The sequence below is a fragment of the Eptesicus fuscus genome, chromosome 22, assembly GCF_027574615.1.
Source record: "Eptesicus fuscus isolate TK198812 chromosome 22, DD_ASM_mEF_20220401, whole genome shotgun sequence".
Taxonomy (NCBI): Eukaryota; Metazoa; Chordata; class Mammalia; order Chiroptera; family Vespertilionidae; genus Eptesicus; species Eptesicus fuscus.
The window spans coordinates 27,466,925-27,486,112 of NC_072494.1; the positions used below are offsets into that span (position 1 = coordinate 27,466,925).

At 33.5% G+C, this 19,188-nt stretch overlaps 1 protein-coding gene across 8 annotated transcripts in view; it reads left to right on the forward strand.

Annotated features, from left to right (window-relative positions):
- Positions 1–18,840, forward strand: part of ODR4 (odr-4 GPCR localization factor homolog) — a 30,708-nt gene extending 11,868 nt beyond the window's left edge. For 6 of the 8 annotated variants that reach the window (XM_054711957.1, XM_054711956.1, XM_054711955.1 and 3 more), the window contains 10 exons: positions 288–394; positions 1,381–1,417; positions 2,180–2,320; positions 3,589–3,684; positions 4,412–4,477; positions 5,704–5,832; positions 6,531–6,619; positions 10,986–11,173; positions 16,913–17,023; positions 18,193–18,454. In XM_054711957.1, the coding sequence (XP_054567932.1) occupies positions 288–394; positions 1,381–1,417; positions 2,180–2,320; positions 3,589–3,684; positions 4,412–4,477; positions 5,704–5,832; positions 6,531–6,619; positions 10,986–11,173; positions 16,913–17,023; positions 18,193–18,260 (1,032 nt within the window). In that variant the 3' untranslated portion in view covers positions 18,261–18,454. Of the gene's footprint in view, positions 1–287; positions 395–1,380; positions 1,418–2,179; positions 2,321–3,588; positions 3,685–4,411; positions 4,478–5,703; positions 5,833–6,530; positions 6,620–10,985; positions 11,174–16,912; positions 17,024–18,192; positions 18,455–18,523 lie in introns of those variants that run through there. The other 2 variants (XR_008555164.1, XM_054711960.1) reach the window with 2 other exon arrangements.
- Positions 18,841–19,188: the final 348 nt, after the last annotated feature.

Sequence of the window (19,188 nt, forward strand, 5' to 3'; positions counted from 1 at the left end):
ATTCTATGTTTCACTTAAATGTTTGCCCAAAATTAATTTTTATGTTCAGTTGATTCTTAATGATGATGGATTATATTTTCTATTTAAAAAAAAACAATTGTGTAAATGGAACCCAAACGGTTAATAATCAGTTTCACTCTTTCTTTTGAAGAAAAGATAATTTAATTGTAGAGTCATGAAATTTTAAATAGATGGGAGCTTAGGGACATTATAATTGTATGTTTTCCTGCATTCACTTTTCTTCTTTCACTTTGCATTCAATTGGTGTGTGTTTTCCTCTATTTCAGCTAGTATTTGCTGTGGAAAAATCTATGAATAAAAAGAGACTGTGGAGTTTCACAGAGGAGGAAGTCTCAGATCGAGTGACACTTCACATTTGCTCTTCTACAAAAAAGTATCTTTTATTTAGGTGTTTATGTGTTAAATGTATATAATACCAAAATAATGTTCCTATAAGTTTTCCCCCCAAACATTTACTTAAATCATTATTTAAAAAATAATCGTAGTTGTAAGTTTTTCTGTAAATAACACATACTTAGCCCAATAACAACAACTACTACTGCTACTACTACTACTAATATAATCATGCCTCAAGGTTGCAAAGGCTTTGACAGAGGTGTCAAGGACTAGGGATTGAGAACTGTTTACCAGCATGATAGGTCCCCTACAGAGAAGTAGATACCCCAGCTGACAGCTTAAGCAAAGTAATGCTTTTATTATGTTAAATTTTTACCTCCAATTGCTATTGGTAAAATGTTTAATTCAAAGCACAGGTGCACCTAGCTGGACAGTTAGGGTATCTAAGAAATTTTTAGGACTTCAGCCAAGATCAATGGCACTAAAAGCTAGTTATAGGGACCCCTTAGCTTCTTTCCTATACATCTTGCCAGGGCAAGAATGCCTCCCAAGCAAGTGACACTCTTAGGAAGAGAGTGAAGCAATGCAAGGGCCCAATGAATCAGGATTTTGAAAAGACAAAATTCAAACAGTGATCACTCCTGCAGAAGCTGGGCTTTAAACTCCTTCGTATATTTAACTAGAAAGTTTCCTGTACAGGCCCCTTGACCCAATAAAGATTTTCAGGCTTGACTCCATCCAAAACAGCACACCTATTTGTTATACAGGGTGTGTATTTGAGCAAGTGCTTTCTAGTCATTATGATTAGCAGGATTTATAAGCCATAATAAATATTTTAAAGCACCACAACTATAGTCAGAGCAATTTATATATATATATATATTTGTATAATTACATACATATGTGTATATATTGTTAAGTGTGTAAAATGGTATAATTTTGTAAAAACTCTTGGATGCTTATAGTTGTTTTTTTTTTTTATTTATTGATGGTCTGGGTCATTTTTATCCTTAATTAGTAAAGAATACTTTGTCGAACTTATGATATCCATGATCCAAAGGTAAGAAAAATTGCTCTTTAAAGATTTTTCTGTGTTGCAAACTATTTTTAAAATACAATTCAATTCTTTATTTAGTTATTAAAAATTTCAGTGCTGTTCCCTCCTATTGATGTCCACAACCACCTATATTTTTTTATTTTGAAATATTTCATTACAGACAAGGAAAATTCATGTGGTGGTTTTGTTTTTTTTTAGTTGTTAACATATGTTTATTAAACTCCTCCTATCTTGTTTATGTGTTTAGTAGTATATTTGAGAGGCTGGTAGTAAAAGTATGTGGGCTTTTGGTAGCTATAGTGCCTAGTAAGCAAACTATTTGCACTCAGCAGAATCCAAACTAACATTTACTAAGGTGTTTAAAAGCAATGTGAAAAAGTAACTTTGTAGAATTCTGTTAGGGAGGATGGGACTAAAAGGAGAACATCTGGCACCTGAAACTCACTCAGTAGTTATTTGCTTCACATCAGAAGCTTCAGAATTAACATTGTCGAAGCTATAGATGAGACCAGAGGACTCCTCAGAATTCTAAACATGGACCACCTGGTTTTTGCCAGCCAACCGCTGGAGGAGGGAGTCACCAAGTTCAGTATTCTGAAGATTACTAAAATTAAATGCGTGCTTTGTTTTTACTTAGTTATAACCTATTGCCCTTTGATGAAAGAATATGGCCAAATATATTAGCTATCAGGTTGTTCAAGTTATTAGGTTGTACATATGATGACCTAAAGCACATATTCTATGTTTTTACCCCTCTCACTAAAGAGTTCAGCAAAACCAGCAGATTGGAAGTATCAAAATGGACTATCAACTTCATGGCTTTCATTAGAGTGTACAGTTCATATTAATATTCACATCCCACTGTCTACTACTTCTGTCAGCTATACTCTGGAGAAAAATACAAAGGTATCAGGGTAAAATGAATTTTCTGTAGTGATTGCTGAATAGATAATTTGCTTTTATTCTGGTTGTCTACTGTTCATTTTATAATCCTCAAAAAGTGCATTCTAATTGTAACAATATAGTTATAGGTAACTAATTTATTACCCCAGATTACAAATTTAGAGGAGGGACAATGTCATGATACTAACGTATTTAACATAATAGGTGCTCCATAAATATTTGTTAATTAACATAATTATGTACATTGTAAAATATAGTTATGTAAGAAGGAATACTGTTTGGTCTTTTTGCTTTTGCATGATCTTTAGCTTTGTGTTCTCTTTGTTAGTCCTTTTTAAGAATTTTTGTATCATTCTTTTGTTTATATCTCATCTCTGTTGGAGGCAAATACTACTTTATATATTTGAGGCTTTTTCTCTTTTGTCACATTTTTAAAAGATAACGGGAATTATTGAACTTATTTGACTATGGTCATGAGTTATTAAACCTTCTAAGTCAGTGATGTAAATGGTAGTTTGAGATAAAGATTAGAAAAACTATTATTAAATACTAGAGGCCCAGTGCACAAATTCGTGCATGGGTGGGGTCCCTTGGGGTGGCCTGCAGGGATTGGGCTGAAACCCACAGTCCAAAGCCGCCTGCAGCTCCTACCTGCCGCTCCCACTTATCTTGGCCCCACTGTGCCTGCCACGGGCTTGCACCCAATCAGACCTGATCTGGAGAGGCTTGTGCCGCTGCAGCAGCACTTGTCAGCCATGAGCCCTGTGTCGGGCGCCCTCCCGAGGGGAGTGGCCTGTGGGATCGGGCTGAAACTGGCTCTCTGACATCCCCGAGGGGTCCCGAATTGTGAAAGGGTACAGGCCAGGTTGAGGGACCCCACCAGTGCACAATCAGGGCTGGGGAGGGACCACGGGAGGGCTCCAGAGCATATGCAGCCCATCTTGCTCAGTCCTGATAGGCCGGACCCCAGCAGCAAGCTAACCTCCTGGTGGGAGCGTCTGCCCCATGGTGGTGAGTGCACATCATAGTGAGCAGTTGAGTGGCCTTAGCATTCATTAGCATATTACGCTTTGATTGGTTGAACAGTTGACCAGTCACCGCACGACCGGACACTTAATATATTAGGTTTTTATTATATAGGATGAGTAAGGTGCAAAAAACTGCTACATAAAGATTTTTACTACGCCAGTGAATTAGGAGGAAAAAGTTGATTGTGGGGAGTTTGAGATGGCATCATATCTGAAAGATATCCCTGTTGTGTTTCTTATAAGAATGGACTTGCACGCTGGGCGAAGCAAATAGAAAATGGTATATATTTGATTAATGGACAAGTTAAAGCTGAAGATTGTGACCTACTAGAAGGACAGGTGAGTTCAGAGAAAATCATCTTTTTTATGAAATTATTTGTGTTAAGGAAAAACAAAAGATGATGTATCCTTAGTTCTATCGTTCTTTCCTTCACGAAAACAATTTTCACCTACTTCTTATTTCTAAGGCCTTTGGAAGTAAAGGGCAGATGTTTTTCTCATAAAATTATGAGATTATTTTGGAAATAATCAGAATTCTGCCCTTATGGCAGTTTAAAGACCAACCTTTGCCATTTTAAAGAAGGGTCTATATGGGCTCCTAAAATAGCTTTGATCTGAAGAGAAACTTTATGATCTCTCCTTTCAGAGCAAGGGCCAGCAAACTTTGCAAAAATAAGGACCGTTTGGTCTCTGTTGCAGCTATTCAGTTCTGATGTTGTAGCGTGAAAGCAGCCACAATACGTAAATGAATGATCTTAGTGTATTCCAGTAAAACTTTATTTATAAAGACTGGTGGTAGTCTCAATTTGACCTGTAGACCATAGTTTGCTAGTCTTTGCTTTAGAGGAATAAAAGTAGGGAGTTAATGTTTTGTTTTTTTGTTTTTATTAACATACATTGATTGCTATAGAATATACAAAGTAACATGTCTATAGAAATAGCTAAAATAAAACAATAATAATACTTTTTTCCTCTAAGTTAATTAGTATGTGTAGGATAGTTCCTAAATTGTCTTTTATGTTCCATTCTGATCTCAGTAATCTAGTTTTAACTTTTTCTCCCCTAGAAAAAACCTCGAGGAAATGCTCAAGCAAGTAGTTGTTCTTTTGATGTCAGAGTGTTAACGCAGTTGGTAAATATTTTAAAATCCTTCTTATCTAAAGTACATTATTTCTAAGAATAAGCTTAATGAAATTGTTTCTGTTTTTATGTTTATAATTAGAGAGTCAAAGAATTTTAGCGATGTAAGAGACTAGAAAATGTCCAGTTCTAGGAAAGTTATTCGCAAGAAACATTATTTTATTTATTTATTATTATTATTTTTTAAATTTCTTTATTGATTAAGGTATCACATATTTGTCCTCGTCCTCCCATTCCCATCCCACACCCCTCCCCACGCATGCCCCCACCCCCCTGTTGTCCTTAACTGCCGGTTAGGCTCATATGCCTCCACACAAGTCCTTTGGTTGATCTCCCCCTTTACCCCCACCCTTCTCTACCCTCCCCCCGAGGCCCGACAGTCTGATCCATGCCTCCTTGTTTCTGGGCCTATTCTTGTTCATCAGTCTATGTTGTTCATTATTTCCCCTAGATGAGTGAGATCGTGTGCTATTAGAAATACACTTATAAGAACCGAAAACGAGACAAGCAATAATGGTTATGGTGACAGGGAAATGAATCAGTGTGTAGTGAGTTTCTTTCTGGGCCAACAGTTCTTTTGAGACCCAATTTCAATGTCCAACAGTTCCTTATGTGTACATGTCAGCACTGACATTTCAGTTCTGGATGGTGGACAAATGGTGGTAATGCAGGTCCGACTCTGTCTGGTTTGGTCCTGGGCAATCTGCAGTGATGCACAGCTGCTAACTGCTAGTATGGGAAGGCCACATCAGCGTCTTCCGTCTCTGGACTGCTTCTCTTCTGTCTTCATGGCTGGATTAGTCCTGTCGATTCCTCTCTTGCTGGAATCCACATGGTCTCGGAGTTGTTCTCTGAAAATATACAAACATATTCTCGACCTGCCAGTCGCCATCTTTCCAGCCCAAGAAACATTATTTTAATAAAAAACATTATTTTAATGTTTGAGTCTTTTGGCCCAAAACTATTAAAAGTTTAACATAAAGTATTTGACTATACTCAAATACTCAACAAATGATATATAACTTATATAAGGAGAAATATGAAGGCCTTTTAATAATTTATGGAGAAAATTTTCAAATACTTGGTTCAGTCAAAATTTTCTTCTCACTTTACTAAATGGCTTCTATAATGTTTAAAAGTCTCATGTAGTTATTAATGTAGTTTATATAGTTAATATAATGTTAGCTATTAGAACTTAAAGTGATTTTTGTCTTTCAGCTTCTGAATTCAGACCACAGATCCACAGCCACCGTCCAGATCTGCAGCGGCTCTGTAAACCTTAAGGGTGCTGTGAAATGCAGAGCTTACATTCATAGCAATAAACCCAAGGTTAAGGATGCTGTGCAGGTACAAAAGGAATAATAACTGGTTAATGAAAAGCAGAAGCGTGTTAACATGACTATTCAAAAGTCCTAAGTTTTAATTTTTGCATTATCAAGCTTTCATGATTATTAATTTAACTTTGACTAATAAAGGCCCAGTTAACGATTAGGCAGTACAATTATGCCATGTAATTCATCACAAGATTTTCATATGTAGAATGTCTATTTTATGTCTTTTTTAAAGTGGTGATTATACAAGTCATTAAGTGTTCCACAGTGTGACTTATTAGTACATTGGAAATCATTTCCTTTAAAATAGAAATTGAACTTTTTAAATAATAGGAAAAGTATTTACTGGAAGAATGATTAGGTAGTATTCTATAATCTCTGTAATTCAGAAAAAGTGCCATGACTAGCACTTTTTTCATAGTTGTACATTTGCTAGTTCGGAATAGTAGCATTATTTGTTTAAATGCAAAACTGCATTTATTTATTTGGTTTTAATTTATTATTTAGATAAGGCAGGCAAATTTGCTTTTAAACTATTAATGTTGTTAATAAGGATGTTAAGTGGACATTTGAAAAGGAATGATGTATCACTTATTTTAGTGGATGTGATTATACAGGGAGACCAGTTATGTGAGGGTTTCTTAGTAATAAAATCATGCAAATCTAAAGTAACGGATTTTATTTCTTATTGTAATTTGTCTTGTTTTTCCGTAGGCAGTGAAGAGAGATATATTGAATACAGTTGCTGATCGTTGTGAAATACTATTTGAGGATCTGCTTTTGAATGAAATTCCAGAAAAAAAAGTTATGAGTATAAAATTAAGTACTTTTATTGGGCATGTTTTCAGTAGATAGGATGCCAAGATATAATAGATGTGTCATTTTTCATACTTATACCTATCTTTAATAACAATATGTCATCTTTTTTTATTGAATGAAAAATTTTCAGTTGCACAAAAAATAGTTTGTGAACACCTTATAATAGGAAATCTATCAATATTTAAAATAATTTCTGGAAAGATTTTTTAAAAATTATGCATGAATTTCTACCAGACTAGAAAACTGTGCTAACATTTTAAAGCTAATTTTAAAAATTAATAGATATTAGATTTTTAAAATAATTCATTCATAATCAAAACATTAGTGTTGAATATTTATATAATAGATTATTTAATAGGTATTAATTTGTGGTCTATATGCAATTGACATCTTATTCTTACCAAATTTTTTGTGTACTAGTTTATATACTTCTTATCAATTACTCTAACAGACTTTAATTAAATTTAAAAAGTTTGGGCCATGGTGTCATAACCTATTTATTCTAACTATTATATCTATTGTGAAACATAAATAATTTATACCATTTTTGTAATTTCTATTAAAATATTTTATTCAAAAAGAAAATTAAAATATTGAGTATGCTTTTTAGAGCTACATATTCATCTTCACCTTGCTACCATTCAAATGTGAGTAGATTAGGAATTCACAGTTGACTATACATATAATTGAAACATATATATTAGTTTGTTAAGGCACTATTTTTATATTTATAGGAGAAAGCATAGCTCCTCTACAAAATTAACTTCTTTTAGTAAATAGTATATTAGGTTCTGTAGGCTAATCATCTTTTTTATATTGCTAGTATGATAGATTCCTGGAATTGCCAGATTTCACATTTGTCCTTGCAGTACTTCACAAATAACCCTGAGGTTCTCTCCACTGATAATGAAATGTATAGTTTTGCTGAGACATGGCTTTGATTCTTACGTGCAGCAATTGGATTGAGATATTTGTGTGAAACTTGGTCACTTAGCCACCCAGTCAGCCTACCAACCTCACCTCATTATGGCTTTGTTTTTGCTACTTGGCTTTGTAGATGGTATAGCTCTCGTGGTGTTAAATAATCACTTTCTGAGCAACAGTATGATTACAGCTGAACAGTGAATTTTGAGATTTTCAGAGACATGGACATATATCCATCATTAATGCCAAAGATCTATCTAATCACACATATTATTTAATTACTCTGTTTAAAAATGCCTCATAAAAATGGTATTATATGACTGTCCTGGTATCATTTTATAAGTGAGTTAGTATTGAAAATTTTGATGATGTCCAGTCACTATAATTAATTGCTTCAAAGAGCAGTTGCAGTAGTTACAAATTAAATTTTTTAAAAATAAAAAACATTTTTCACTGTAATTGAATAACTTTTAAGGCTATGTGAAGAGAATAGGCATTGTAGTTTGGTGGAAAGAACAAAGACTAACGGTCTTGGGCTCTTTGTCTATTTTGCCACTAGTTAAGTGACTTTGGACAAATGATTCAGCCTATCTAAACATCCATTATCTTATATAAAAAACAGAGATTATAGTAGCTACTTTTTGAGCCTGTGAGATTAAACAAGATGATGTTTTTAAAGTTGTTAAGTCAAGCCATCAATAAATAGTAGTTGCTATTATGTTAGAGGTGATGAAGGAAGAGAATTATTTAATGATACTTGTCTTAAAATTTCTTAACTTTAATTTTTGGGAAGTATAGCATTATATTTCCAGAAGAAACGCAAGTGTAAATATATTTTTTAAAACTTTAGTAACAGGATACTTATTCCATTAACATGTAAGTTGATCTTAGGATATCAATATAAAAGACTAAATTGCAAGTATAATATAAACAAATGTAAAATTGAAGTTGAATATATATGTATACCAAGTTATTAGATCTTAGATTTAGTCCTCATTTTACTTAGTTTATGTTTCTCCTATGCTTGTAAGATTTTGTAGATTTGTAGAATGGTAAAATGTAGAATATATGCCGTAAAATATTTTTGCATGCATCAGGAAGTCTGCAAAGGGCATATTAACTTTAAATTCCTTATTTTAAAACAAACATAGTCTTTGGATTCTGGCTATCCAGGTGAAAGAACATAATACTTCAGTGACTGTAAAATTTTTTAAAAAATATATATGAACTCCAGTCATTCTTTTTACTTATTAGGGTTTTCCCCTTAGAAAGTATTTCAGACCATCTTCATTATTCTGTATCAGCTTCCATTCAATCCTGTGCAACCTTCTCTCAAAAGATGACCTACTCCTTATGAAAATGAGGCCATCATTTTGAAACCTCTTACTTCCTTCCATTGCTAACCATATCCATTCATATCACTTGTCCTCTCAGTCATGTACAATCCTTTTTGCCTGTGGTCGTGGTTTCAGTCTGTGGATGGCACTTCTCATCCCTCCATGCAAATGGCTCTTATCTTTTAAGAGTCAGCTTAGATAGCACCTATTTTACAAAAATTGCACTAATACTTCAGAAACCCAATTCTTATCATATTGGCTTAAATTTAAATGTTTTTTCTGTTTTGAACTTCTTGAAATAATGGTGAACTAGATACTCTGCTGTGGGACTACTCCTAAAGGACTCCTTTTTGGAATACTTTTTAAGATGTGTCTTTTTACAAAGGCCCCCCTCCCATTTTTAGCCTCAGACCAATTAGAAAACTTGGTTTTATTTAGATATTAAATGGCTAAATTAACTTTTTAATTTGAAATTATAAGAGCCTTTTCTTTTTTAGTGAGTAATTTAAATTGATCACAACCAATTCTTTAACATTTGATTTTATAGCATATTTATCTCTTTTTTAGGCAAAACTAGAATGAATGCAGTTTGCAAGCCAATTATACATACACATTATAGCCATCATTAAAAGTTTTGAACTTAACCTATTTCAAGAAACTGGCCCCAAATAAAATAATAGATGCCTAACCATCTGTGTGGACAGTTCACGTGCTGCAAAACAAATTGTAGTAATATAATTTTACAGATAGGTGGCAGTCTGTTCAAAGAGTAAAACTGTTTTCCCCGTTCTCTTATGAAAAGCAGATAATAAGTATAATATGGCAGAAACACATAATTTAAGTCATTGCATTTCCCCTGACAGACATTCTTTGTCTTCTGTTTGCAGTTATATAAAGCTACCACTAGTTTCTTGGCAAGAAAAAAGGTTACTATAAAAGTGAGCCCTGCTTTTCTACTTGGCCTGTATAGTGGTAGATTTAAAAATCATATCTATTGCTGAGAGAGTCCATTCTGTACACAAAATCTTGATCCTTGTTGATATTTCACTAGAATCATGGTGTAGAACCAGTTGTGTTTGTTTGGACCAGTGATGATGTTAGAAATTGGGGGGGAATATATTTTACTTTGTAAGTATTCAAAGAAGAGTGAAACATAGTTCTTCATTATTTATTTAGATCCAGATTATTTTTTCAGATATTACTTAATGCTGTTTATGACAATATGTAGCACTAATTGTTGTTCCAGGAATATTACTTCTAGTTTATAGCATTTAGTATGTCTAATTATTAGATGTTCATTAAGCATTTGTTCTGTTCAAGGCAATGTGATAGATACAAATCAATGACCAGATGCCTTTCCTCAAGAAGCATATAACCTGATTTGAAAAACAGAATATGTATGCATTATTAATTATGTACAGCATGTAATAAGGTTCTAGGAGTAACTAAGAACTTAATTAAGATTAATGATCAGAATAAATATTAGTATTAAGAATGAGGCAAAGGGAAAATGGAAAGCAAGATGGAGTTGGTAGTGAGGTTAGTATATAAAACATAACTTGCTGTCATACACAGGCTTGATAGAGGGGACCACTAACACTTTGTAGATTATGTGAGTGGTGAGATTATTTTGTACATACATGTATAAAAATGTATGCTGTCATGTTCTATACACTCCATATAGATGGGCCACTAATTTGGCTCCAAAGTTGCATGAAGAGGGGGAAATTGTTTGTAAAGTTAAAACAAACAAGAAAAATAACCAGGGACAAAATTTTCTCCTGATTATTCTTTCATAGAAGGGTGGTTAATAAAAGAATATATAATCAACAACATCCTCATATTGAAGGTAGTGATAAGCTTATATTTCACAGGAATATCATTTAGATCCCTTGCAGAGGCCAGGGATATTGAAATAAAGCAGGATTCAGTAACAGCAATTTTGTGTCACATCATTTAGAAAATAAAAACAACTTTTAGGTTTTATTTCTATTGGTATGTATATGATGCTTTCATTTACTTACAAAATATATGTCACTGATACCAGTGACCGACTTAGCTAAATATTGATAATGTTTCTTCTCCTTTTAGATTCTGAAAAAGAGTTTCACATCCTTCCTCACCGAGTTTTTGTCCCCATTCCGGGATCCACGGTAATGTTATGTGATTATAAATTTGGTGATGAGTCAGCTGAAGAAATCAGAGACCATTTTATAGAGATGTTAGATCATAGGATTCAAATAGAAGATTTGGAAATTGCAGAGGAAATAAACACAGGTAATTCCATGGTGTTATTTAAGAATCTGATTAGACTACTGCTAAGATCACCTATGAGACATTAGTTTAAATATGTCTTTTCCTTAAAGCTAGTTCTGATTGATAACTTCTGAGGCATTTAGTTTTTCTGGAAAATTGTATCAACATTTAAGATACTTCAGGTTTTTCTAAGCCTAGCAAGTAGATCTGGAAACAAGAGTTGCCTTAAGTAGGTGGAAATATATGGTTTTGAGGTATTTCTTTTATTGTAAGAGAAGTTTTCTCAAAACCCATTATTTTGATTAATTATTTGGTTAAACATGATGTCACAAAGTTTTAAAAAATACTTTATTAAACGTCTTCTCCATACTACTTTGCCTTTATTTTTTTACCCCCTTTATATAACTGGTACTAAGCTGAAATAGGCAGTTCCAAAAATTATTTTTATAGAGTATAGATTTGCCAAACTATCTTAATTGTGTGACACATTTTCTTCTCTTACCCATCATTTTCACATTTGACCGTACATTTTGGAAGACTGTTTTTTTGTTTTGTTTAGCTTTGCTTCATTTTTGTTTTTGTTTTTGTTTCTAGTGAAAGTAGGCTATGAAAACATATCAATCAATAAATGTGTACAGGCATGTGTGACACACTTCCTGAAACATTAAAAAAATAAGTGATAAAAGAAGTTATTTGCAAATATCAATAAATATTGCGTACATAGCCATTTATCAATCTTGAAATTTCTGATATACTAATAAAGTCTTTAGGTTACTTTTGAATATGGATGTTTATGAAATTAGAATACAGCAATTTTTAATTTCTTTTTCTAATTCTAATTTTTTAGTTGTTCCTCTGTTGCTTAACTAATTCCCACCCCTCACAAAGTAGAGTGTTTGATTCAGAGTTCTCTTGTTAATATGATGTCAAGTAAGTGTTTGTTTGGTGAATTACAAATCTGTCAGTAAAGCCTCCGCTTAGTTGGAGACTACCAGGTTGGATTTTTAACAGCTCCAGGTTAGTATTAACCATGATGTGGAATAGTAAGTTTGTTTTAAAGGAAAAAAAACAGCAACACTCCAAATTGCTCGGTACCTGATGTTAAAGCAGCAGCTGTGTTTCAGTGTTTTGAAAACTAATATTTTCTAAAAGAGTTTTGAAAGTAGACTAGTTGAAAAAATAATTGCTACTTCTCAAAATATGTTTTCCCATATTAGTGATTGTAATATCCCTGCAAACCAAACTTAGAATCACGAGGGTGGAGGTTTTTATTTGTTTTGTTTATTTCTTTCACTAATGCCTACCAATAATTCTTGACCCATTCTGTTGTTGAAATCTGAATGCACTTCATGTGGGATCATTAGAATTGTCCTGGTTCATCCTCTGTCTTATAATACTGAATACTGAATCTATATTCCTTGCAGATGGGTGGTTAGACTCTATTCTTCCTTATTCCTTATACCAGTCTGCCTTCCTATAATCTATACTTTTTTCAGTAATCTGCAGCAATAAAACATGAGTACTGCTTTTGGGGGTCCATGCTTTAAATTTGAGGGTAACTGTTCTGTTTTAAATACTTTAAAGCTAGATATTCCCATACACCTTTAACTATTCTCTTTATTATAGTTTTCAGACCTCATTTTATCTTGCCACTTTGGTTGCCTTGCTCTAGATAGCTTTTGGGAGATCCACAAATCACTTGAAAGTAATTGTATAATTTTTTCTGGGAAAGAGATCTATAGCTTTCAAAGGGTTGGTAACTAAAGAAAAATTAAAAACTACTTCTTTAAATATACTCTGACTAGAGGCCCAGTACACAAGATTCGTGCACTGGGGGGGCGGGGGCAGTCAGGGAGCCCTCAGGGGATTTCCACGTCTGACTGACGGCTTAGGCCCGCTCTCTCTGGGGAGCGGGCCTAAGCTGGCAGTAGGACATCCTTAGTGCTGCCACAGAGGTGGGAGAGGCTCTCACCAGCCATGAGCCTGGCTTCTGGGCTTCTGGCTGAGAGGCCCTCCCCCTGTGGGAATGCACTGACCACCAGGGGGCAGCTCCTGCATTGAGTGTCTGCCCCCTGGAGGTCAGTGGATGTCATAGCGACTGGTTGTTCTGCCATTTGGTCGATTTGCATATTACCTTTTTATTATATTGGATTTGCCTTTCTTGAAATATATTACTCTGAATTAAACCTAACACTCTAATAACAATATTAGCTATTTATATAGAACCTCTTACGTTCCAGACACTGTTTTAAGAAGCCTTACAAATACGAAATCATTTAATCCTTACCTATGATACAGATTATTATTAACCCCATTTTCCAATGAGAGACTTGAGGGTCAGAAAGGTCAAATAACTTTGTCAGGTTACATACCTAGTATTGGTGGAGCTTAAACTTAAGCAGTTTGACTCTAGAATCTGTGTGCTTTTTTCTAACAATTTTGTTTTACTACCTTTCCATGGGACCTAACCAATACAGACTATAAGACTATAGTCTTATTTATTTACTATATTTATTTAGCATAAACACTATACCTGTAAGGGATTCAGGGAAAATTTCTCAGAGCAGGTAACATTTGAGTTCATTTAGAAGGATGAATACAGTAAAAGTAACTAGGCTTTTTAGGAAATGAACACTGGTATGAGTCGTATTATAGCCAAGAATATTACTTTTCTAGAATTATGTTAGTTTTGCTTCATCAAATATTTAAATTAGAAGGGATGATTTAGTAATTAGTGTATTTTTAATAATGAAATGACATATTTCCAAATTATAAGGTAGGGTGAAAACATGACCTTGTAATAGAAAAATTAAGTGCTTTTACATAAACATCCTATTGGTTTAGAATTAGATTCACTTAGTCATTCATTTATTCACTTATTAATTTATTCAAAAATATTAGATGCAAAAAAATATATATTAGATGCATAATTTTTCCAAGATAGTATTTTAGCTTAGTCCAGGTGTGCCACTTGCAGCTGTATAACCTTAAACAAATTCCCTCTGAACCTCAGATTCTCTTGGGGTTGGTATGAGAATTTAGTAAAAATGTTAGGTAAAATACTTTCTAAACATAAAGGCAGCATGATAATAACTAGTATTATAAGGCTTTAAAATAATTATTCCTGAATTATAATGGAAATTATTATTATTAAAGTAGGAAAGTAATATTTTGTAGGGTGCATAGATTTTCCTAAATATTTTAAATTAATATTTTTATATATAATAAACCATAAAAAGTGGAGTTCTGATATTTAAATTTAAAAATTGAAGTCAATTGCTATACAGTTAGCATTAAACTTATAAGTATCTAGCTTGATTATTATTTATTTCTGTTCTATAATATGCTGCCAAGTAGTTGCTATGTTTAAAATACATATTTGCCAAGTAAATATCTTAAAATAACATAGTTTTAAATGACTTAAGGGATGAAGAACAATTTGTCAAAATGACTCACTTAAGGTGAGGGATAACTATGGCTTTAAAATTACTTAGATGCATTAGTCACCTCCTAGTAGATATTAACTTAATAATTCAGATGTACTTTATCCACAGTATCAGCTAAAATTTGGAGACACACCTTTAAAATTGGATGAAACTCATTTTACTAATTCTGTTTTGCTATCTGAACTGAAATTAATTTTTGCTGTTTCCTTAAATGTTGCTAATTTAATTATGAGGAAAAAGTATTTTTTGGCTAAATCACTGACTGTAGTGAAACCTCACTAATTTAGGATTCAGAGATGGAGAAGAAGACAACTAACCAAAGGAGTGCAAGTCTTAATGTTTCATTTTAAGCTTCTAAATAGTCCTGCCCACCTATTAACAACTTGGCGTGAAATGGAACACATAGACAGTTAGCATGTATTCATCATGGCCCTTGTTTTCTCTTTGGTTAACAGTTGCTCAAGAAAGTTGTTTTCTTACATGATTTGTTTGAAGTTAAATTACCTGATTTTAAGGAATGGTTACAATCTAATTTTTTATTGAACATATGTCATTTGCATTTAAATTAAAGTATTGGTAAAATAACATAGTAATCTTCACATATAACAATTCAATATTAAATGTATATCATGACAAATAGAACCATTTTTGTGCTCTTTATATACAAGTGTTTAAATAAAAAAAATTCCTTTAGCAAATAGGAATAATTCATGCTTTATCCAATATTTTTGTTTATTCATTACCTGATACAAAGATATAGTGGCCCAAAGAAAAAGTTTTTTACCAGTGATATTTGCTGATAGAAAAGCCAAAGTTTGTGTGTGCGTGTGTTTTAACATGAATAAAATTATGTTGTCCATTCCATTTTTTAATTGAATTTATTGGGGTGACACTGGTTAACAAAATTATACAGTTTCAGGTGCACAGTTCTACAACACATCATCTGTACACTGTATTGTGTGTTCACCCCCTCAAGTAAAGTCTGTTCACCTCCCCAAGTCAAGTCTCCGTCAATTTCCCCTTTACCCACCTCCATCTTCCTCTATTCCCACCTCCCATTCAATTTTTGTCAGATGAAGTTAGGGGAAATTGGAAGCTGATAGGCTAATGTAGTCTGGAACTAAGGTGTTATGGCCCTTTAGCAAACAAGCTGTAGAAATATAAGAGACTGAATAGTTTTAGAGACAGTTCATAATAAGAATTTGTTTGCCTTTGTGACAACTTGATATTGGAGTAGGAAAAAGGAAAAATATGTTTGTTTTTAAAGTTCTTTAGTTATATGTTAAGAGAATATAAAAAGAATGGGGCTTCCCTTGATTCTAATGAGGTCGTTACTAAGGATTATTTCTGAAAATGACAGTAAATTTTTCTTCATGGGAAATTGATGAGAACTAGGCATTTTTCCCTTTTTCTTTCATCCATTTTGGTGCGCTAGGTATCTATTTCAATAAGTTTATGTGCTAGTATATTGGGATACACACGTTTATAAGGACATTTTAAACCCATGTACTAGGCTATTTTACTTGGAATTTAAACAGTAGTATTTATTGTCTCTCACTGTGGTTTTCTTCTTTGTAAATAAAGGGATCAACATGAAGTAGTTGCTTTCAAACATAGTTCCCCAGAGTTCTATAGAACTGAACTCCACTGCCACCTGAGAGGAAGAAGGGAGTCTGGCTCCAGGAGCCACCCACCCCTACTTCAGCCAGAGTAATTCTACTTTCACCTGTTGTACATGCTTGGATTTTATGTCAGACTCTTTAGCACTAGGAGAAGAGGGGGTTAAAACCACTGCTCTATATGATCTCTAAGAATGTTTTCTTTTCAAATACTTTTAGTTGGTGTTAAATAAATTCAGCTAAGCAAACCTACAAAAATTATTCTCACCCATAACTAAGAAGAAAGAAACCTCATATCTGGATCCTCAATCTGCTGCCCATGACCTCAAATATGCACTAACTTCCCAGGTTTTATATTTCATCTGTAAAATGAGATATTGCCTTGCTTAACAAAGATTTTTTTTAGAGGTCACACTTATTATCATATTTTGCTTATATATTTCAAATTTCAGGTTAGATCAAGAGTCAGGACAACTTTCCTGTCTGGGTTCTAATAGTAACTATTTTAGGCTTTGTGGAACACATAAGGTCTGGACAACCCCTGCAAATTTGGCCCATGGGTGTCTGACCAACCCCTGCAAGTTTGGCCCAGAGGCTGCAGTTTGCTGATCCCATCTTTATTACTAATATCTAATTATTTGAAATTATTAATTGCCAAAACAACAATAGGATTCATTATTATTATCCTCTTGCAGCTTTTCTGAGTTCCTCTATGAATTCTGAAGCTCCATTGGACAATAGAGATGATGAACAACCAAAAGAACCAATGCAAACTACAATAGTATTGAAAATTCAGCAAAACATGGGTATTTTATTTCTTTTATAACATTGAAAAAGATGGTATTTTGGATTTCCGTTTTCTTGTTACTTTATAATTACTGGGTTTTATTTTACTTAAAGGTACTAGATTAAGCCAATATTTATTGAGAATTGTGGAACGTGCTAAGACCTGGAGATGGAAAGATGTACAAATGATGCATTATCCCAAGGGCCCTCAAAGATGACACTTCCTACTAATTTTATTGGTGCTTTTAGAAGAAAAGCATGTTGAGTTTGGGGAATTGACTAGTATAGTAGGACCAATACTTTCCAAATTGGTTTTCCCAGGATTGTTATTGCAGATTCGATATCTCTTATGAAAAAAAGTCAAATTTGAGGCTGAAGATTTATAATGCACTTCAGTATTTAAAAGGTTCCACGATAGTGTGGCAGTCACTTACACATTTTTTAGACTTATTGATTAAAGAACATGTACACTATTATTTCATGGAAAGTATTAAGGTTTTTGACTGCCAGAAGTTTTAGTTGTTTTTCTTACCACTTATTTATTAGATAAACTTAAGTTAATTTCATAAATTCTTTATACGTGTGTGTGTGTGTGTGTGAGTGTGTGTGTGTGTATGTGTTTGTGATTCTCTAATCTGGTTTTTTGTTTGTTTGTTTGTTTTTTAACTTAATAATTAGGGGGCAAAAATGAGTTACTAGTTCCTAGATTTTAGAATGGTGATCTGAGTTTCTGTAGTTTTCAATAGCTATTCAAATGACTGCATTTAATGATTGAGAACCACTGCACATTGGAGCTGTTTTTTTTGTTTAAGCCTAATTGCATGAGACAGCTGGAATTTCAGTGTAAATAGATAGGACCCTTTTAAATTATGTGTTTTTCTTTTAGGTGTGTGTGAGTGCACACATGTACAAGACACTATTTTTTGTTGTTTAAGGTTTCGTTAAAGTGATGAAGTACATGATTACCAGTCTAACCTTTGCAATCTACTTTTTTAAAAACTTATTGCTGTATTTCCTCTAAGACTTTGTTGGCTTTTAGGACATGTCTATATGTGTGTAAGAATATGTATTTGTATGTGTGATGTTGTTGTTTAGGCCCATCAATTACCTACATTTTAGAGGCTAGAATCAAGTAAGCTTTTCTTCCGCTTATTCCATTTCCATTTGTTTTGTGTTTGTTTACTTTTAGGTATGATTGCAGCATTTGCAGTTGCACTCCTTGCTGTGGGTATCTCCTTTCACTACTTCAGTGATTAGGGTGAAGCACAATGAGCTTCCTGATCATCTAGAGAATACTGGCCAACAATTATGAATAATAAAGATGCAAACAAGCCATCTGCATTTAAGACAACAGCAGCCAGACCTGCTGCCAAACTCCTATTAGGTGTGTTTCTGACAAATGAAATCACCAGCTGCCTTGTTTAGCCCTGCAATAAAATTATTTATCTAGATGGAAGCTTCATGTAACAAATCATTATTATTTATTTTTAAATGTTCAAACTGATGGTTTATTTTCACAGATTTTAGTCCTCTTGATCTGGATCACATATTCATCAGGACATTGAAAATTTGAATAGTCAGGGTTGGCTGAATATCTTAGTAATAGAACAACAGGAGAAATTTCTACAAAGTGGGGCAACCACCTATTGGGTAAGTTCATACTGTAGGACCTTTCTAATGTTTACCCAGTTCCAAAATATTGACCCAGTTCTGATCAAGTGGTAGGAAACCTTTCCAGATTTGAATCAGTAAAGATTGCCATAAATCATGTGCTTTCTCGTGTTTGTATATCATAATTGTTTTACTATATTAAATAAGATTTTTTCTTCCAGCAGTACATTAGACTAGGTACTATGAAATACCTAGATCCTGAATAAAAATGTACCTTTGAATGCATTAATATACTCAAGGAAAGTAGGGGAGATCTCCAAAGATCATACCTTTACTTTTCTTTCGCCACAAAAAATGAATACATTTTGAGTTGTAAGTCGTAAATACTGTATTAAGCATATGGGTGGGCTGTGGTTGCTCACATGGCAGATACCAATTGCAGCACTGCCTTATGCAGTTTGCCTCGGACCAGAAACAAGGAGAGTAATCTGAATCTGAGATGCTACTCTAGCCAGGACAGTTGAAGTGGTCCTCAATTTGTAGTCTCCTATAGCTCTTGACAGAAGCAAGGTAG